This window comes from Lissotriton vulgaris, chromosome 3_1, assembly GCF_964263255.1.
Source record: "Lissotriton vulgaris chromosome 3_1, aLisVul1.2, whole genome shotgun sequence".
Classification (NCBI taxonomy): Eukaryota; Metazoa; Chordata; class Amphibia; order Caudata; family Salamandridae; genus Lissotriton; species Lissotriton vulgaris.
In genome coordinates, this window is record NC_141689.1 from 2050797072 (window position 1) to 2050819005 (window position 21934).

The window sequence follows — 21934 nt, forward strand, 5'->3', positions numbered from 1 at the left end:
CTCTGAAGAGATCGAAGCATGCTTGGGGTTGTAGGTGTTTCTTCTTCAGATTTGATGCAGTATAATAGTTTGCGGTGGACTACTCCAGTTGGAGTAGGACCAATATTTGTATATTGTTGACACCTTGGTAATAGCAGACAAGCTAAAAATGATGGAATGATTAATCCAAGCATTTTTATCTATTGATTTTTTTTGTGTTAATTTATTTGTCTGCATGTATGCTACTACGCCATTAAAAAAGATAAACGTTTTTTTAATGAAAGAATATAGTTCACTTTGTCTTAACAGAAGAAGAAGATATACATGTTTGTAGGTTTAACGGGTTCTCCGTGATCATCTGATGGCATGAGTAATTCTGGAAATTCTGCATGGTCATTTGTTTCTCAATAGTCATGTGATCCGAGTCAGCCTTTGCTACGTATTATAACTTGTGGGTCAAAACATTTGTAACAGCATTGCGAAATTTTGTACAATGGTCTGCTTCTCTTATTTTTTCTTTTCTTGCAGCCTGTGTTAGTAGGCAGCCTCCCTTATCCTTTTGGGGAAGAAATTAAAGGCATTGCTGATGCGTCTGGAATGGCCTTAGGTAATGCTAATTTTCAAGCAGTTCCAGTTAAGCAAATATATTTTTTCTGAAAGTGTGTGCTTATAGTTCATTAATATTGTACAGGCTTTGGCGGGTGTTGCTCCTTCATCTGGATTAGGAGCAAAGAATGTTGCTTTTCTTTCATTTAAACCTCAAAAACCTGTCTTGCAAATGAAACTGTCTTGATTTTGATATTTAGCTTCTTTGTGGAGCTGTCTTGGATGATGTTGGTTAATTTTCTTCAGATGAGCTCTTCCATTCAGTTTCACAAGATTTAGTTAATCTAACATTACATTGCTGAGTATAACACTTTCAATGCCAAATGCCTTTTCATTGCTAGCAACGTCCAAGGTTCCAAAAGGATAGTGCAACCTAGTATTGCATTTCGCCCCTACCTGCCCTCACCTGCTTCAGTCTCACTCGCTTACCACACAGATCGCATATCTTTAAAACCACATTCTCCCTACGTATATGCTAGTCCATGCTAATGCCAACAGGGCTTGCCTAACAAAATGCAATATAAGCAAACTGGCACTTACCCGAGTATATGTAGTAATTACCTCCATTACCAGTGCAATTATTTTCAAATCACTTTTATAGAACCCCTTTCAAAATACAAACACTTGCATCATTTTGCCATTTCCCTTGCTCCTGAAGGTGCCTGTATAAGAGCTAGACTCCAAGTACCAAACTCTTTGTGCATTTGCAATTCTGGTTTGTGACTCATATTTAACACCCCATACAACTGAATGTTCACTATGACTTATCTTTTTAAACTTTTGGGCACATCTACACTGCTGATTACCCTATTTTTCTTGGAAGACTGCAAGACACCGCAATTTAATTATACATTTCTGAGTATATGTCAGTGGCAGATAGCAATGGAACTAAGGGGCCTATTATGATGGCGGGCAGACTATGTCCGCACGCCACCGCATTGTAGCATGTTACCGACTGCCCTTGTTGCGCTGGCCCCGCTTTTCAAATTCAGATGCGCCCGCATCCCGCATTTTTTACATTGCGGCAGGCGGTGCTGTAAGCAGCACCCGCCGCAATGTAAAAAATGGATGTTGTGTATTAAAATGCCCAACGTGACCGGCACCGCGCAATGCCTGCCACTGTGTGCATGCAAATGCAAGGGGGTACCCCCCTTGTGCACCCCCCCAACACCCTGGGGGCCCACACTGGGCCCCCAACAGCAAAAACCGCATGCCTTTCCATGGCGGCACGCCTTGGAAAGGCTGCTCTCCGCCTGCATCCTGATATGGATAGCGGTATCTTGCAGACAGGTCACCAAGTCATGCCCCATTTCCGCCCGGTCGATGAGTCGACCGGCGGAAAAGCGGCAGACTGACTTACTTCCAGTTATTTACCTCTTAAGACCAATATTTAGCGTGTTCTTCATTCCCCAGTGCAGAAGAGCAAAGGATAATCCGAGTTGCCTAAAACCTAATTGCCAAAAAACAGAGGGCACCCTCCAAGGATCCCATCCTTTACCTTCACCTCAATTTTACAAGTCTGTGAAAAACCTGGCGTTTGAGTTTAAATACTCCATCTTGCCTTCCAGATTGACACCATAACTAGATTGGCACAATGATCAAGAGAGCCTTTATCAAGCTGAGACCACTGTTTAAAAATGTCCCGTCTATTGCTGTTGAACTCTAATCCTGTGATCATCACTGTAATTGAAGTAATAGTAGCCTAATCTAACATCTTCAATGCCATTGTCCAAGAACAGAAACAGGACCACCTTGAAAATAGACCCACCCTTTCAGGTGCCAAGAGATCCATCAGTTTCCATTAGAACCTAAATCCAGTTCAAGATGCCCTGTCTTGCATGCCGATGCTACCCTGGCACAGTTCCCTCCTTGCCCATGCCTAATCAACCTCTCTATGTTCGTTCCTCCACTAGTAAGTGATGCACTCACTTAAAGAATGGAGCAATGGAAGACTTGCAATTTTCTGTCCAGACTGCCATTCCCTGAAACAGCTGTCTTCATCTGTTCTCATAAGATCTCTGTTGACACACTTTCATCAGAAATGTGCAAAACGCATGTTCCAAGGATGAATATCAGACCTAAAACGATAATGGCCCCTCTTCTGTTATGAGGGTTGGCAGTGTCCTACATTCATGTTTAGCATGGTAGATAGGAGGCAGAAGCTGCACTAGCAGAGCTAAAAAGGTTTAAGTTAATCATTTAAATAGATATATCTGTAATGCCACTTACAGTCAAATAACGGCAAAATGGGATGTCTGGGAAAGGCGCTTTGAATAATTTTGCGTGAGCGGTGTATTTATCTTGCAATGGCACAAATGTACAGGAATGATTCAAGTGCCACCATCTCCTCCACATACCTTTTTCAGTAGGCTGAGTATGTTTTCTGAATATATTTTTAATATCTTTGTTTTTCTTTCTTTTTAGGGGAAGTGATGTTTTTTAACATTTTTTATGAAGTGTTTACTGTTTGCACCTCGATTGTTGCAGAAGATAAAACTGGTAAAAGCATATTATTTATTTAAATATGTTGACAACTGTTTACATCACATACTTGCCAAGACCAGTTTTCAGTATTGCTTTGCTTACACCCTTAGAGTTGGCAGATGGGGTATTCATTTTAATGAAAAGTTAAAAGCATCAAACATGATTAAAGCCTTCCTCATGATGATGGCTAGGGATTATAGGACGAAGCAAAATTGTGCATGGTGTTATGCTGTGCTCCTTATGTTGGGAACCCTGTATGCATATTGCTGAACAAGGAAATTTAAAACTGCTGTAAAGTTGACTATTTGTGGAGTTTTGCTTTGTTTTCATACCACCAAAGTAAATGAGGGTTGAAAGGTGTGAAGAGTCTTGCTCTTGGGTCAGGGAAAGTTGAAGCCTTGTCATTACCTCTATGCGTGGGGGGCATCCCGTCATCAGGAACAGGAATTGTATTGTGTTGTATTTAGCCCTTCATACCCTTGAAGTGATGAAATGCATTTTCGAATCTTACGTTATTTGATGGGTTTGCTATGGTCGGAACAGTGCGTGTCCTGTACTTAAGGTGGGTCCTTTTTTGATGTCATATGTAGAGCCCAGTGTTCTATTTGTGATTTGTCTGTGCTTAAACGGGAGTCTAAAGAGAAACAGTGTGGGATAGGATGCTTAAGCATTACAGGCAGTGAATGGATGGGTAAAGAGCATGTGAGTGCATAGGATGTTATGTATGAATCTAGGACCCTAGTGTAATTTTCCCGATTCATGCCCATATATCGGTATAAATCACCCGATCCTTATATAGGCATAGCAATCATACCCTTATTTAGACTGAGCCTATGCAGCCCAAATACGGCATAGCTACTTCCACTAAGTTCAGAGAATCCACAACGATTTCTTGGAAAAACACGCCTTCAGCAGCTAGGGACTTCCCCTTGCCTGAATACTAATTTATCTAGGAAATCATGGAGTTTTCAAAGAACTGAGTCTTTGATGACGTTATTATGTCCAATCATACTTCAAACTCTGCACCTTCAAGGTATAAATATGCCTACATTTGCCCAGACAAAGACACAGTGGTTTGGAGCAGTTCGACTATCTAATTGCCCAACGCGCCCTGCAGCAGCAAGTGCCGAAGGAAGCCGACCCTCCAGCTGCCGCACTGAGAGACGCTGTCTTTTTACTTGCCGAGAAATCCAGCTCCAGTGTTTCCAGGCTACCCTTGCGGGTTGCTTGGAAATTGAGTCCTGAGAGAGAGATACAAGACCTCCTTCATTCTAAGCCAAGGTACGGAGCTGATTAGACCCTTAGAGAATTCTTGGCAAAGAATACAAAACTTAAGCTACACCTCACTTACTTCATCCCTTGTACTAGACTTAGGTTAGGTACACCGGGGTAGGCGTATTTTAGAAGCACCAGTTGAGTACTTTTAGTCATTAGTTTATCACTGTATGTATTTTATGGCTTAGAAGCCATATCATGCTTTTACAGTACTACTTTATAACACTTATCGTATTATATACCTTGTACTTTATAACCAGTATTACGATTGTAGCAGTACATTTCTTATGCTTGAGAAAGAAGACTGTTCAATAAATACTTTTTATTGAAAACTCCTGTCTCTCTATTTTCTCAGCACCTCTGGTGAAACTAAGCATTCGCGATTGACTGAGTGAAATAGCTATCCATTGTTTCCGCGACTCTGGAGATTGATTTCTTATTCTTGGGAAACTAAGTTGTCATGTTTATGTGGTTGTCAGAAACTAATCCCTTCTTGTGAATTCGAGAATGTTTCTAGTGACCTCTGAGCTAGCTGGCACTCACAATTAAATCTAATATATTCGATAGAGACCTAGTCGACCTCAGTCCTAAGTCTAAACTATAGTATATATTATTCCAATGTGCAGAGCCTATTGGGAATATAGGAACTACACTACAAGGAAACTATGTGCAAAGAGTTTTCATATTGTGTGTATGGCAAAGAAATCTCCACCAGTGTTGCCACTAGTGTGAAGCAATGAGTGAAATAAAATCAAGGCCACTCCTATCCTAAACGAGTGAGACCCAAATGTGGATGGTGGGAGGCTTGCCTGCCCCAGGGCTTTCCACATGACTGCTATAAACTGAACTTTGCTCAACAGGCCCCAAGTTACGTGTATTCTAATTGACAGACTCCACAACACCGGCATACAGCAATACGCACTCAAGTGGATCACCTCCTACCTCTCAGGACGCACGCAGAGCATCCGCCTACCTCCCTTCATCTCTGTTCCCATGTACATCATATGCTGCATGCCCCAAGGATCATTCCTCAGCACCACCCTGTTTAGCATCTACATGACTTTCCTCGCATACGTCGTCAGATCCACAGACTCAACATAATCTCCTATGCCAACAACACCCAACTCCTCATGTTGCTCACCTAGGACCCCTCCTCTTTAAAACCCACTTCTGCAACGCCATTACTGACATAGCCAAATGGATGAGAGAAAGGTGATTCAAACTCAATTCCGACAAAACAGTACTGATCTTCAGAAAAGACACCTACGCGTCAGACCACAGCTGGTGGCCAGCAGAACTCTGACCAACACCCACACCAACGGATCATGCGCGCAACCTCCGGATCGTCCTCAACAACCAACTAATCATGAAACGCCTAGTTAACACAGTTGCCTCCTAATGTTTCCACACCCTGCGCATGCTCTACTGAATCTTCAGGTCCATCCCAATCAACACCTGAAAGACTGCCACACAGGCCCTCGTCACCTGCCTGTTCGACTATGGCAACTCTCTCTCTTCCAGAATTCCATCAAACTCCTCAAGGGACTCCAATCCATGCAGAACTCCTCAGCCAGACTTATCCTGTACCTCACAAAACTGACCTACATCACCCCTCACCTATGAGACCTCCACTGGCTTCCTATCAAAAAGAGATCCAAGTTTAAGATCCGCACGCATACAAGGCTCTACACACCCAAGGACCTTCGTACATCAATCATCGACTGAACTTCCACCTGCCCACAAGACACCTGTGCTCTGCCTCATTCGCCCTTGTGCACATCCCCTGTGTCCATCACAGCGGCAGCAATCCTTCTCCTATATCGCTGTCAAGTCCTGGAACGACCTGTCCTCCTTCTCCTCCTCCTCTAAACAGCATCCTCCCTGGCAGACTGTAGGTTTAACTCTTTTTATTTGAAATCTGCACCTGGAAGGCAAATCATTCAGGGTAGACAGTAGAACATCAGCAGCAATAATATACATGAAAAGGGTTTGGATAGTGCATGGGGAAAGCTTTAATACAGTCCAGTACTCATTAGATCTGTTGCTGCGTTGATCTGTAAAGAAAAAGTGCTACGTGCCAACCAGGTGGAAACACCCTTTGTCCCTACCCCCAACTTCCCCCAAACCCCCTCCCCGCCCCGTCCAGTGCTCAAGTCAATCTCCCTCTGTGTCGCCCCATCAGGCCTCAATTCGGAGTCCCGCCTTTCCCCCCCCAGCGTTAGTCCTCGCCCTCCAGTTCCGTGAGACGTAACAAGCGGAGATACCGTGGGCATGTAAGTTCTCTGAATTCTGTGATCAGTAGAGTGCGGAATGGTTGCCAAAGCTCATCAAATTGATCTTTGTCTCCTGCTAGTGTGAGGGACATCCTCTCCATCCCCAACACCCCCCATAGCCGGTGAAGCCAACCTGTAGTGGAAGGGATGGTAGCAGTGCGCCAGTGTATCAGGATGTTTTGGATCGCCGAGCCTAGGGCGATGGCCATTTGGCGTACTCTTCGTGAGCGTAGGGGGTATGTTAAGGAATTGGGGAGCCCAAGTATGATGTAGGCAGGAAAGCGGGGCAGTTCGGTGTGGAAATGTGTATCTAAGTCATCAATCACTTGTGTCCAATATGGTTGTATCAGGGGGCAGTCCCATAGAATGTGCAGTAATGTGCCCAAGGGTCCGCAACCCCTCCAGCAGCTCCTGTCTTTGCCATGATCCATTTCACTAATGCGTTCCGGCCTATAGTACCAGTATGTGGTCACCTTAGTTAGTGTCTCAGTAAGCCCTGAGTGGTATGCCGAGTGTCGCGCTCGGTAGGATATTTGGCTCCATTCTTTGTGGCTCAGGGTCCTGCCTAGTTCCCTCTCCCAACGCTTCCTTCCCGGATTGTAAAGATGGGTTGATAGTGGTTGGAGGAATTTGTAAATGTCAGATATGAGTTTGGTGTCCGAGGTGCGAGTCAGTAGCCATCTCTCGTACGGCCGGAAGTGTCGGTCGGCTGTCTCCCTCACCTGTGGCTGTAGGGCCCAATGGCGAACCTGAAGGTAACGCATGCGTTCCGTTTCAGGGAAGCTGTATTCTTGTCGGAAGAGGGGGAAAGGGAGCACGCCCTCCGGACCATAAATGTGACAGATGCAGCGGCATCTCGTTGACCGCCAGTGGGTGTAAAAGCCCCCTTCGCCATACCCGGGGTGAAGTCTGGGTTGTCGACTAGAGGTGTTAGCGGTGAGGGAAAGGTGGTGAGATCGTGTACCACGTTCGTGGCGTCCCACGCTTGCAACGGGACCCGTGTGACGAATGATGCGTAGAGATTAGCCGGTCGGGCTGCTTTGTGAAGGAATGGGATTTCCTGAAGTGGACGTCCCGCTATTGCTTGATCCTGGAATAACCAGGGTTTCTCGGACTCCCACCTGCTCCATTCTACCAAATAACGCAATTGCGCCGCTTGGAAATACTTGCGTAGGTCCGGTATTCCATTCATTTTGAAGCCGGCCACTGCCGCAAACTTCTCCAGTTCCACCAAGCTTGCGGGGAGGGCCGTCCGCGGATTGTCAAGTGTGAGCAAGACGTCATCCGCGTAGAGGCTAATGGTATGTGTGTAGCCACCGAATTTTATCCCCGTCACCGCGGTGTTTTGGCGGATCCTCTGGGCTAGTGGCTCCATGTAAAGGGCAAAGAGCAGGGGCGACAGAGGGCAGCCCTGCCTCGTGCCCCTCTCGATGGGAAAGCTCCGGGAGCTGTAGCAGTTAACTCGGACCACTGCTGTAGGAAATGTATAGCAATTAAAGATGAAGGTGCTGAATTTCTCACCGATGCCAATTTTCTTCAAGACCATCTCTAGGTACGGCCAGTGGACTCGGTCGAATGCCTTTTCGGCGTCAACCGCCAGTAGCATACGTTCCCCGGGGGTTCGGGAGGTCTTCTCTATAAGGTGAGTGACTCGCTTGGTGTGGTCGACCGTTTGGCGGTCCTGTATGAATCCTGCCTGGTCTGGGTCTATGAGGCCTGGCAGGTGGGGGCGCCAAAATGCTCGTGTACAGTTTGAGGTCGACGTTAAGTAGAGAGATGGGACGGTACGAGCTGCATTTAGATTTGTCTTTCCCTGGTTTGGGGATGACTGAGAGACGCCCGTAGGAGGTCTTGGGGGATAGCCCCCGGTTCTGAGAAGGTGTTAAACAGCCGGGTGAGGATCGGGGCTAAAATAGTGCAGAAGAACTTATAGAAAAGACCCGTGAAACCGTCAGGCCCTGGGGTTTTTCCCGGTTTGAGTTTAGCTAAGGCCGATATCACTTCCTCGATGCGGATGTCTCTGTAGAGATAGTCTGCCTGCGAGGGCTCCAAGGAGGGGAGTGCCACCGAGTCTAGATACTCGGCCGCTGCCCGGCAGTCGAGACGATCCCCGGCATAGAGAGAGGTGTAGAAATCTCGAAACGTGTCCGCTATCGCTACATCTTCCGTGACCGTCACTCCATCGGAGCGGGAAAGCTCTTTCACCGTCTGTTGGTTTCATAAGACACGGAGTCTGCTTGCCAGCAGCCTACCGCACCTGTTCCCTCCCGTGTAATAGGCATGTCTCAGCCGTAAGGATGCGTATTCCGCCCGGTCTGTATCCAGCGCGGACAGGAGGTGTCTGGCCGTTTTAAGCTGTTTCCAAATCTGGGGGGCCCCCGTCCGCTGGTGGATGCGTTCTAACTCCCGCACCCGGTGGGTAAGTTCATCTCGCTTGAGCTGCCTATCTTTATTCTCCGCTGCGGAGATGGCTATAAATTCTCCTCGGATCACTGCTTTCATGGCTGCCCACTGTGTTGCCTGCGTCGTGTCTCTGTTAGCGTTGTGTGACTGGTAGTCGTGGATTGCGTCCTGAATGCGTTTCACTACCTCTTTTCTATGTAGTAAAGTGTCCCGGAGGCGCCACACCCTGAGGGGATTTGAGGTAGGTGGCAACGTAAGGGTGGTGGTAACCGGCGCGTGGTCTGAGAGTGAAAGCACTCCTATCTCTGTCTAGGTGGCTAGTGTGCAGACCGGGCCAGAGGCTAAGAGGTGATCCAATCTGGCTTAGGTCTTATGTGCGTTAGAGTAATAAGAATATTCTCTGTCATTTGGGTGAGTACGGCGCCAAAGGTCATGGAGGTCCAGCTCAGTGAGTCGGTCTGTGCAGTTGGTGGAGAAAGTCTCGGCCTGGGGAGAACGTTGCGCTGACCTATCTAAAACTGTGTTAAACACCATATTGAAGTCCCCTCCCCTCCCCCCAGTATGATGTCTGTCTGGGGTGACGGTGATGTCTGTCAGGGCTGAATGGAGGAAGCGCTCTTGGCCCTCGTTGGGACTATAAATGGACCCGATGGTGAACAGTAGGCCTCCCAGATCAAAGCGGTACACCAACAGCCTTCCTTTCTGTTCTGCACATTTGTGTAAGACTTTACCTTTAAACGCCTGTGCTACTAAAATCGCCACTCCACCGGTCTTATTGGGGCCAGAGGAAAAGAGCTGAGTGGGGAATTTTCGGGACCGTAGTCTGTGGCAATCACGCGTCATCAAATGCGTTTCTTGCAGAAGGCAGATGTCTGCCCGTGAGTTTTCTAGCAGGGACAAAATGGCACGCCTTTTGACAGGACTGTTGAGACCCCGTACATTCAGGGTTAGAATTTTAAGAGTGGTAGGTGGCATGGTGTCTATGGGATTTGGACTGGCTGGTTAGCACGCCTGACGAGGTGTGAGACGTCAGGGTCGGGTTACGACCATTGTGTATAGAACGGAGCACTGGACATCCCACCCCCTCTCCCACCCATCCCTCTCCCGGAACCAAACCCCCCCCCCCCACCCATCCCAGCCAACCCAACAAAACTTCCCCAACCCCAACAAAGTCCTCCCCCACGACCATGTTTGCCCCCCCAACCTCCCCAAAACAATCCCTGAGAAGAGAACTACTCATAGTCTCGGGCCTACTTGTGCATAGCACAGGTCCGTAGTAAGTCATTGTAGAGGGTAACGTGGCAGCGGCCGAATCAGCGGCTCCCCGACCCATCCCCCCAGGCAGAGCTATAGTGTGAAGTTATACCCCTGGATAATATTGTCTTACAGTTTGGTCGCTGTGTTATCCGCTACTTCTTGCACTGCTGCCTCCTGTTCTTGAGCGACTGTGGCAGGGTCAGGTTTCGGGATGGACCTCAGGGATCGCCTCCGCCGTACTGTCTGCCATCCCTCCCCTGGTCGTCGCAGGGGCCCATCTTGTGATCTGCTTGGGGATGCTTCCCTAGATCCTGTTTCCTTCGGCATGTCAATGTCTAGTAAAGCACGAGTGTCGCGGAGTGACTTGAGCTGGTGCAGCGATCCTTTCCACCTAAAGATCAGACGAAACGGCTGCCCCCAGGAGTAGGGTATTCCGTTGTCTCTTCGTGCCATACCGACTCTATTAGCATCGGTCAATCCATATCTCAAACTCCTCAGACTCCCCCAGGATCTCCCGGAATAGGTCCTGCAGATATTCGACCATAGTGTTCCCCTCGGACTTCAACGGGACTCCTCGGACCCGTATGTTCCGCCAAGAGCGGTTCTCAAGGTCTTCTGAGTGTGCCTGCAGGTCCACTTGCTGGTCTTGAAGACGGAGAATCTCTTGTTGCAGCTGCTCTACCTCCATGCTGCGGGACTGGTCTGCCTCTTCCACCAACGCCACGCGCTCGCCCAGGCCGTCTAGATCTCGACGCAGCTCCCGTTGTTCTCCTGCCAATTCCTGTTTCAGGGCTTGGAAGTCATCCCTCAGGGTGTTAAAGAGGGAGGCTAGGAAGGCTTTGGTTATGGGAGCAGTCTCGTCATCCTGTCCCTGGGGGCTAGCTGGAGTCTTCGGGGACGCCGTTGTCTGGGCTTTCTCCCCTTTTGGCGTGCTTTTGTGGAGAAGGTCCACGATATTACGGGCACCCTTGCGTCCCGTGTGTGCCATGTCGCCGGTGTACGGAGCCTTAGGTGCCCCGGCGTAAGGGTCAAGGAGGGCGCAGGTGGCACTACGGTGACGTCGGGAGTAGCTCCTGCTAGGGCCGTTGAGCTGTCACGGAGTCTCAGGGCCCGTTGTGTGGTAGGTGCTGGGGTCGGTACGTGGTCTTGCGTGGCCGGGGTGCTTGGAGATCGTCCCGTGGTGAGCCGGGTCTGAGCCAACTGTCAGGGCCAGGCGCAATGTCCAAGGGGAGAACCAGCGGGGCACCTTAATTTGGCGCGGCGGTGGTGAACGCTTTATTTTCGTGTCGGTGTCTCTGCTGGGCTGTGGGAGTTGCGGGCTGGGGGAGCCGGTCGGGATCCGCTGCGTCTCCGCCTGCGTGGACGGGGTACGGGGGCCCCACCCCCAAGTTCGAGACCCCGGCAGCCGATCCCCGGTAGTGGGTGCAGGTTCTGGGGGATTACCGCCGTGGTCGGATTTCTTCCCGGGGACCCCAGCGTGGTCCGCGGACGCGGGTTGTTGGTGCTCCCAAAATGGCTGGAGGTGTCTGCTCCGTAGTCTCCCCAGGCCGAAAATGACGCCCCGAACCCGGCCGCCGGTGTCCCCCCAACGCAGGCCCAGATCGGCATTCGCCGGCTCCAGCTCCTTGTCCAGGGGCAGGTAGATCCGCTAGTCTCCAGGGGCGTGCAGGGTTGCCCCGCCTCAGTCCTCCCGGGCCCGACCACGGCCTTCTTGGGTTGAGGCCCGGTCCGGCACCCTCGTCGCTGCACGCCCTGCTCACCTCTTTGTAGGCTCAGTCTCTCAGCGGCGGGGGGGGGGGGCTGCTGCTCTTCTTGCCGGGGGTCTGAGGATTTCTCCGGGGCCCACCAGCGCCCGGGGTGCGGGAACAGTCTTCCGGCTCCGGTCTCCTTCTGGACTAGGCCCCAAGCCGGGGGCTCGGGTGGTCTAGCTATCCGTGCTGCCGCAGGCCGGCGCTTCTGCCGCCCGTATCGACTGGAGGTCAGCTTTGCGGTCCCCGATTTTTCACCTGTGGCATCGGCGGAGTCCACGTCTGTCCCCTCCGACCGCTCCGTCCCGGGTCACAGGGCTCCGGGCTCACTCCGGGCAGCGAGCGTCCGCGGCCGCCATTTCTCCGGTGTTTAGCGGCGGGAGCTCCTGGCGGGCGTAGCTAGGCTCTGGGAGGCAGCGCAGTCCGAATCTTCAGCGGGGAGGTACCGGTATCAAGCGTGTCGACCCCGGTTATGGAAATAGCGCTTTTGGGGGTATCTCACGCAATTATAAGGGGGCTTTGGGGTTCAGGGCCGGAGAGCCTCGCGGAGACACGTCCGATCAGGCCCCCATCTTGGCCACCCCCCTGGCAGACTTTAGACAGTGACCAGAGACACGGCATCTTGAGCGCCCAGATACCCCTGGGGGTTGCAGTGGTGTGCTATACAAATACTGTTTGATTGATTTGGAAAGGTGTCTCTCATCCTCTATAGTTATTCTTGTGTCAATTATGATGAGGATAATTGAGAGGAGGGGAAAAAGGTAAACCAAAAAAGACATTCTTAAAATATTCTTTTTTGGAAAACAGTCTCTCAAACTCCAAATTCCCCCCCAAACAAGATACACATGCACCAAGATGATTGTGGTTGTCAACCCCTTGGAGTTAGTGGGGAGAGTGACTGATGGAAGCTTTGTAAATGTTCCAGCTGCAGTAGGTGGTGAGCTGTGGACGAAAGGTAATTATAATGTTGTGAATGAGAAACTGGGGTGTGTGCGGGCACAGTACAAAAGCAGAATGTTTTCGCTGGAAGTTTGTTTTACCAAGTATTGCAGATAGTTTATTTTTAAAGCCAGAGAACTTGAAAGAAAGATGCATGTGTTTAGTGGGCATCTGCGGTAGAATAACCAGTCCTTTTGCTTTAAAGGGCATTCTTTCTCTGTACTGTGGTGTGCAGACCCAGCAGTAATGGAACATAGCAGGAACTTAGTACCATGGCTGGCGTTCTGTGTTGATTAACGGATCTGCTTTGCTGGTGTGGGAATTAGTGCTTCTGCACTTCCTGGGAGCAAACAAGAAAGGGGACTGAGCAGGTGCTCTTGCGCGCATCTTACTCTACAGGGACTCTACCAGGTGTTATTCTTCTCTTGGTCTCAATTAATAAAAATAATTACGAAAATGAATCTTCAAGCAACTACTTATTTGTGTAGGAAAGTATATTGTAATACAAGGTACAAATACATGTTGTAAAATGGCACATTGTAAAGCATAAAATGTTCTGTAGTAGGGGATCTCTGTGTATAGTCCTAATCTAATGAATAGTCCCGCTCATGTGCGTGGACCCCGGAGCAAACAAAAATAATCTCTTAAAATGTCTTCTTTGCAGTCCTGCATAGACACTTGAGAGAAAATCAAGACAAATAATGCAGCCTAACACTTCCAAGGCTACAAAGACCACCACTTCATCTAAACAGTGAAAAGGATAGCCAACAATGTCAGATTTTACACATTGTACCAAGTTTCCTTCAAAGAGAAAACTCCCCTTCACCAAAGTCCTTGAAATGATAGAGATGAAGAGTTGGACAGACAAGCCCCCATAGGCTGCCATTATGTGTCTGGAAAAGGGATACAGTGCCTTTAAGGAACTCTCCAGAGACCCTCTGTATCTCAGGATGCACGGCCAAAGTCCTTTTACTTTCAGTTCTTTTTTCTGGCTCCTGCTAGTAGGACCCTGGAGCATTGAGCTCTCCCTTTTTGGGTATTTCTTAAATTTTTGGCCCTTTTCAAGTGTTTTGAGTGTTTTACTCGACGTCTGGGGTCTTCCTCTTCCTTTTGCTGTGTTTTTAGCCAGCTTTGCCCACTCTTTCTGTCGAATATGCAGCTTTATTCAACAAGTGCCCTGAGTGTGCCAGGAAGAAGGCAAAATCTGACCCCCACAGAGTATGTATACCCTGTCTCCCTTCCTCCCATGTCCCTGAAGCCTGTGAGATTTGCCGAGCCTTCTCCCGGAGGACCCTGCGCGACAGGGAGAAGATTTGTCTCCAAGACCTGGAGCAGAGGAGACATCAAGAACCAGGTGGGTCTGGGCATGGAGGGACATGGAGGGACTCTGTCATGGTCCTCTGCCCGTGCTTCGGCCTCTGGGGGGCTTACCTGTCAAGAAAAGGCCCAGAAAAGGCTCCGGTTCCGGTCGATGTGGATGACTTCGGCGTCGAGAGGCATGACCACTATCTGTTCCCCGTCGACCCAGGGCTCTGGGTCAAACGTCGTCTACGTTCGACGTCGAGGGGAAGGACGTCGAGACCTCGGACGAGGTCGACGTCGAGGACTTCACCGGCGTCGACATACCATCGATGTCGAGATGAGTCCAGGAGGCACCGGCGCTCGCCGTCGAGGCAACACCGCCGTCGAGGTCAAGGAAAGACAAGTCGACGTCTAAGAGAAGAGTCGACGTCGAGCCGTTCATCGACGTCGAGCCTATCGACGTCGAGAAGCAGAAAGGCGAAGAGATCAACGTCGAGGAAGGAAAAGTCGACGTCTAGGAGGTGTTCAAGGGCCAGGATGGTGTCCTCTGCCTCAGTAGTCAGCCTATCTTCAGCATAAACTAGTCCCCGGTCGCTGCGGGGCCGGCGCTCGGCTGACAAGAGGTCTGCCTCCAGGGTATCCTCATCAAGACCTGCACAGAAGAAGAGGAGAGTGGTTAGGTCTTCGGAATCCGATTATTCTCGGACTTATTCGCCTTCCTGGCCCAGGACGCCTATGCCTCCACCAGTGGCTCCGCCATTGCCTCAGAGGAAGCCTCCTCCGCTACCTCCTTTGCCTCCTCCTCCGACTTCTCCGCCTCTTCTCCGCTTCCACAAATGCCTCCTCCATCTCTGCTGCACCTTCCATCACCGCCTACGAGGCCTCCACAGCCTAGGCCTCCGCAGCACCCGCCTCCTGTACGGCCAATGGATCGTCCGAGGCCTAGGAGGTCTAGATCACGGTCCAGAAGGAGACATCGATCGCGGAGTGGCCGTCTGTCTTCGACACGTTCCAGTCAGTCACCTGAGGGAGAGGTCACGGTCCTGTCATACGGACTCTTCCAGTGGCCGGAGATATTCTCCCACCTTATCGGATTCCCCCATACGAGGGTGTCACCGGTGGATGACATTGTTACATTTCAGGAGGTGCTATTGAGAGGGCAGCGAAGTTGGGGATCACTTTAACGCTACCCACACCTTCGACATCAGTGATTTTTGAGACCTTCCACAAGCGGCATTTGTCTCTCCCCTTGTTGTCCTTGGTGCCAGGACTGGAGGAACCGGCTATGGAGCTTCTTCTGACTCCGTCCTCAGTGAAGTCAGCTCTGTCCCGGCTGCAGAAAAAGTACAGGCCCCCGGATTCCGATCCAGCGTTCCTGAGATCAGATCCAGTACCGGATTCTGTTATCGTAACTGCGACCTAGAAGCAACATGCTACTACCCCGTCGTCGACTGTGCCGCCGGATAAGGAAAGTCGTCAGGTGGACTCAGCTGGTCGGAAAGTCTGCGGGACGGCGGCAACCTCCATGAAAGCGGCGAGTGCCTCGGCGCTCTTGGGTCGCTATGACCGCTCCTGTGGTAGTCCCTGCAGCAATTCCTGGAGCTACTCCCGAGGGACAGGAGGGAAGACTTCCAGGAGATTGTGAATGAGGGCATGATGGTCTTCAATCAGGTCATCAGCTCTGCGGCGGACGCCTCTCTCCTGACGGCTCATGGTTACTGCCATGGTATCAATTTACGACTGCATGCCTGGTTGCGCCTCACATCTCTCAAACCAGTAGTGCAACAGAGAGTCGCTAATTTACCATTCTCTGGATCGACTCTCTTTGGGTAACATGCAGACGAAGAGATGGCCCGCATGAAGGCAGAGGTAGAGACACTTAAAGCCGTTGGTTAGGAGAAACCAAAAGAGCAGAAGTCCTTCCGCCCGTTCCAGAGGTGGTATGGTTCGCAAAGACGAGGACAGGGTTGTCAAGCTGGTCAACAGCAACAGTAGCAGTACCAGCGGCAACCCTTCCAGAAGCGTCAGAGGGACGGAGGCGGACAGCAGTCCTCCTCGGCGAACGAGGGCCCGGCCGGGTCTAAGCCCTGAGGTGCTACTCCCCCCCCCCCCCCCCCCCCCCCCTCTCCCATTCCCTCACCCCCCACCCCCCCTTCCGTTACCCGCTCCGGTGGGGGGGAAGCATACAGAATTACTTGGCAGAGTGGAGAAAAATTACTCAGGACAAGTGGGTGCTGAATATTGTTTGCAATGGATACAGTCTTTGTTTCGTCAGCCCGCCTCCAGCGATTCCACCGGTTTGCTCACAGTTCCAGCTGCTCGAGCTCCAATCGGAGGCCGATACCCTGTTAAGAAAAAGGACGATAGAAGATGTTCCTTTGTCTCAAAGGGGAAAGGGTCTTTACTCCCGGTTCTTCCTGGTGTGTAAGAAGGACAAGAACGAGTTCAGGGCCATTCTGGATTTGCGACAAGCAAACAAATGGATTGGCAGGGAGAAATTTTGCATGCTGTCTCTGCACCAGATTTATCCTCAGCTGCAAAGGGGAGACTGGCTTTGCGCAATAGATCTGCAAGATGTGTACTTCCATGTGCCCATTGCACAGAAACATCGGAAGTTCCTGCGATTTCTGGTCGGCACAAATCACTATCAGTACACCGTACTACCGTTTGGACTGAAGTCTGCGCCCAGGACTTTTTCAAAGTGCATGGCAGTGGTGGCGGCTCACCTGAGAAAGAACAAGGTGTTTGTCCACCCGTACCTGGACGACTGGTTGATCAAAGCCTCCACCTTCCAGGAAGCGCAATTGCACTTCAACAGGACAGCTGTTCTGTTGAGCCAGCTGGGGTTGCACATAAACATGTCCAAGTCTGTTCCGACTCCTGTCCAGTGCCTACAGTACTTGGGAGCCTCCATCAATACTCTTTCAGCAAGCGTGTCTCCTTCGCAGGAGCGACGCTTATCGATCCTTCGGAAGGCTCAGGCTCTCATGGCGGTTCCATCTACGACCGTGAGGACGGTGTCTTCTCTACTGGGGTCGATGGCCTCTTGCATCTTCCTCACACCACACGCATGCCTCCACATGAGGCCGCTGCAGGAATGTCTGGAGGATCAGTGGGACCAGAAGCGGGGGAGCTGGGACGACAGAATCCGCTTGTCCCTTCACGCTCAACCGTCCCTGAAGGGGTGGTGCTCAGCAGAGAATCTCCCCAAAGGGGTTCCATTCCACAAGGACATTCCCACTCAGACTATCGTCACGGATGCTTCTCTCCAAGGCTGGAGAGCGCATTCAGACCATCTACAGATCCAGGGAACGTGGTCCCCGGCGGAGTCCACGTATCACATCAATTTCCTGCAACTCAGAGCAGTCCACTTGGCCCTGAAGGCCTTTCATCCATCCTTCCAGACCAACTCCTTGCTTGTGCGGACGGACAATACGACCACTATGTATTACCTCAACAAGCAGGGGGGCTTGAGATCGCGCACACTGTCACAAGAAGCGCAGGCGATCTGGCACTGGATGCTAGCCAGAGGACTGACGATAACTGCTACGCATCTGCCAGGTGTGCAGAATGCTCAGGCGGATGCACTCAGCAGGCTGGTGCAAGAAAGCCACAAGTGGGTTCTGAACGACAAAGTGCTAGGAGACATCTTCGACAGGTGGGGCACTCCAGACGTAGATCTGTTCGCCACCGCCGAAAACAGAAAATGCCGAGACTTCGCCTAAAGGTATTACCAACCGGGGACTCTGGGGAACGCGCTATGGATCAGCTGGTCGAACAGCTTTCTGTACGCTTTTCCACCCATTCCCCTGATTCCGGCGGTACTCATCAAGCTGTCTCAGTCCAGAGCACGGATGATCCTCATTTCTCCGGAGTGGCCCCGTCAGTGGTGGTTCACGGACCTGCTTCACAGGTCTATCCTGCCCCACCTGCAGCTGGCATGTCGACGATCTGCAAGGAAGATGTTGTCCTTCCATATCTCTTGCATTTGGCTCAGTCTGGCCTTAATTTTTAATCTATTAAGATTCACCTCGCAGCGTTAACTGCGTACAGGAAATGTCCCTCACAGGCTTCCTTCTTCCAGATCCCTGTGATTAAGGATTTTTTGGAAGGACTGAAGAAAGTGTGCCCTCCTGTTCGGAGTCCTTCGCCTTCTTGGGAGTTGAATGTGGTGCTGTCCAGATTGATGAAGGAACCTTTTGAACCCATTCATAAGGCTTCACTGCAGCACTTGTCGTGGAAGGCGGCTTTCCTCGAAGCCATTGCATCGGCCCGAAGGGTGAGTTAGATTCAGGCATTGTGTTGTCAAGAACCTTATACTGTATTTCATGCTGCTAAGGTTGTAATGCGTACTCCCCCTAAGTTCCTTCCTAAGGTGATTTCTGATTTCCATGTCAATCAGACTATAACTTTGCCTATTTTTTTCCAAAATCCTTCTACTCCAGCGGAAAGGTATTTACATTCCCTGGATGTCAGAAGTGTGTTGAAGTTCTACTTGGATAAGACCAAGGACATTCGTAGGTCAGGCCAATTGTTTGTCAACTATGGGTCGGTTAGTACTGGTCTTGCCACCCCTAAACAGTCCATCTCGAGGTGGATTGTGTCCTGTATCCAGTTATGTTATCCGAAGGCTAACAAGACCTTAGGGGGTAAGACTAAGGCTCATTCTACCAGAGGCAAAGCAGCTACAACAGCTTTGCTTCGTAATGTTCCCATTGCATAAATCTGCAGGGCTGCCACTTGGAAGTCGGTCCACACCTTTTCTAAGCATTACTGTCTGGACTCTGACGCCAGAGCAGATGCTCAGGTTGGGCAGGCTTCATTGAGAAATCTATTTGCACATTAGAGGTGTTGTCTGTTTTTTCTCCACTGCCGGGTTGGTTGTTTGGGATGGGCTTGCCATTCTATTCACTACATTATGACTATACACAGAGATCCCCTACTACAGAAGGAGTAGTTTATTTTTTGTAACTCCAGTTCTGTAGTAGGGGTATCTCTGTTATAGTCATAAGCGCCCGCCCTCCTCCCCGGTGCAGAAAATGGTACTGTAATGTATGCTACAGGCCTTGCTTTATACACCTTCAAAAAGAACTGAAAGTAAAAGGGCTTTGGCTGTGCATCCTGGGATATCGAGGGTCTCTGGAGAGTTCCTTAAAGGCATGGTATCCCTTTTCCAGACACATAATGGCAGCCTATGGGGGCTTGTCTGTCCAACTCTTCATCTCTATCATTTCAAGGATTTTGGTGAAGGGAAGTTTTCTCTTTGAAGGAAACTTGGTAAAATGTGTAAAAGCTGACATTGTTGGCTATCCTTATCACTGTTTAGATGAAGTGGTGGCCTTTGTAGCCTTGGAAGTGTTAGGCTGCATTATTTGTCTTGATTTTCTCTTAAGTGTCTATGCAGGGCTGCAAAGAAGACATCTTAAGAGAGTATTTTTGAGTGCTCCGGTGTCCACGCACATAAGCGGGACTATTCACTAGATTATGACTATAACAGAGATACCCCTAATACAGAACTGGATTTACAGAAAAGAAATTACTCCTTCTGTCTCCTTGGCTATCTGTTTGTGGTAATTTAGTGCATGTTTGTAAATAACACCTTTCTGAGATATTATTTTCAAAGTAGTTTGCGCTATTCGAAACAGTGTTTGTTTGCATATTAGACCTGTCACTTGGAAAATTAGCAAAGAAAGAGGTGTTCTATGTTAGTTTGAATGCATTACATGCATTAAATATACGTTGTAGGTCAATACATATGATGGTTAACCAATACGTCTTTCTTTTATATCACCAGGCAAGTTGTTGCATGCAAGAAACCTTGACTTTGGGCTATTTCTTGGGTGAGTATGAACTTCTCTATATAGCTCTTACGTCTCCAATGCATATTTCTAGTACCATTTCATCTAGGCACTATGCACTGCCATCCATCACTGCGAGATAGTGTTCCAGTCGATGAGGTTTAACAGCTCATCTGTACAGGAGTGTGCATGTTTAGACTTCCCCTGCCCGTAAGTTAAACTACACTGTCATTTGATGGTATAGTGCTGCTCTGTGACTGGCCTACCTATTTTAAGAAATCCTACACTTGAAAATCTTTATCTGGCTTTAAATTCACCTTGCTGTTTCATCTCACACACTCTACGAATGGATGCATAGTCTTCCGAATTAAAAGCAATGTCCACACCAGTAAATAGTGTACTCCAACTTTATTAATAAATCTAGTACAACAGGGAAATAACCAGTCCACCGTTTGTGCCTCCAGCTCCCAAAATTGGCTTAAATCCCAAAAGGGGATTATTGTACCTTGGAAGAGGTTTGCTTTTCAATTGTCTTTTTAATTATGAGGAAGCTGCACTACTGGCTTACGGTATACTCTCAAAAGTAAACTAGGACACTCTGTCCTAGGAAGAAAGCCATCTTCAAGAGAGATACATTGATGTAGGTTTCACATTGCTCTAACAATGCCACAATCATTTTCTCAATTATTTTATCCAATGTCTGGAGAGTTATTAAAGATAAGGACTGTTTTATGCCAGGTTTGTTTAAAAGGGGTATACATAGATGGTTTTAGTGATCTTAGAACAAAATCTTCATGGATATATCTATTCATAAAAAGGCAGATATTTTGAGAAATTAATAAAACATGCCTTTTAAGTATCCTGGCAGAAGTGGGGTCCGCAAAAGTATCAGTGGTGTTAGATGTTCTCAACACAGGTTACATAGGTGGAGCGCAAAGCAAAAAACATCTGCATTACAGAAGGTATAGAGTGGGTAACATAAACTGAGAATGGGTAGAAAATCTAACTGTTGTCAAGTCCTGTCTTAGTTTTTTTTTCAGTTGCATCCACAAAAAACGAGCAGAGTTTGTTGCTAAAGTTGGTAGTAGGGAGAATCAAAATTCAAATTTATTTTAGTTTTGTAATTAGCTAAAGTCTTTTAAAAAGTTATTAAAAACCAAAGTGAATATATATTATTAGAAAATTACCTAGAAATGTATTCATCCTTGGATTTAAACTAAATCAAGATTAATCCTAAACATCACAGTACTAAAATACATAAAAACATTTTGTCCAGAAGAAACGTGTTTGTACTGTGAATTTTCATTACCTTTTTTTGGGCCCCTAAAGTGTCAAATTGTTTTCCTCGGTTATGGACAGTGATTTTGCCAGCCTACTATTCATTGTGTCCATATAAAATGCGTTTGTGCTGTACATATTAATTTCCTATTTAACCTCTTTAGCGTCGAGTTTTTTCCAGGAGTGCGGAGAGCAATTTTACCAGCCTAATATTCATGGCTTTGTTTATCAGGTACAGTCCCTCCATAATAGCCTGTCTACATATCTATGTAAAAGCTTCATGCATTCTCTGAGAAGCACTGGACATGAACATACAACATGCAAAAGATTTTATTTTTCTTTGTTACAAAGTCAACCGGTTGCAGCTGCTGGTTGCATAATCTACTTTGGCAGAATGTCTAGGGTTGGCAAGCCTCCAACCGGTGGGCCAGATGTCCAACCGTGTTCTGCAGTCACAAAAGGGTTTTCAACCCTTTTGCAACCACAAAAAAACGGTGTTGGTATGTACCAATGCTATTTTGCGTAGATCAGTCTTTGCATTGTTCAGGTTGTTATATTCCTGGCCTTCACTTGTTACTGATGGCAGTGAGTT

At 48.8% G+C, this 21934-nt stretch overlaps 1 protein-coding gene across 1 annotated transcript in view; it reads left to right on the forward strand.

Annotated features, from left to right (window-relative positions):
- The window catches only part of ASAH1 (N-acylsphingosine amidohydrolase 1), a 235081-nt gene that overhangs the window by 31533 nt on the left and 181614 nt on the right, over positions 1–21934 (forward strand). Inside the window, exons 5-7 of the mRNA XM_086962561.1 lie at positions 508–586; positions 3010–3084; positions 20061–20106. Coding sequence (XP_086818687.1) covers positions 508–586; positions 3010–3084; positions 20061–20106 — 200 coding nt within the window. The remainder of the gene's footprint in view (positions 1–507; positions 587–3009; positions 3085–20060; positions 20107–21934) is intronic.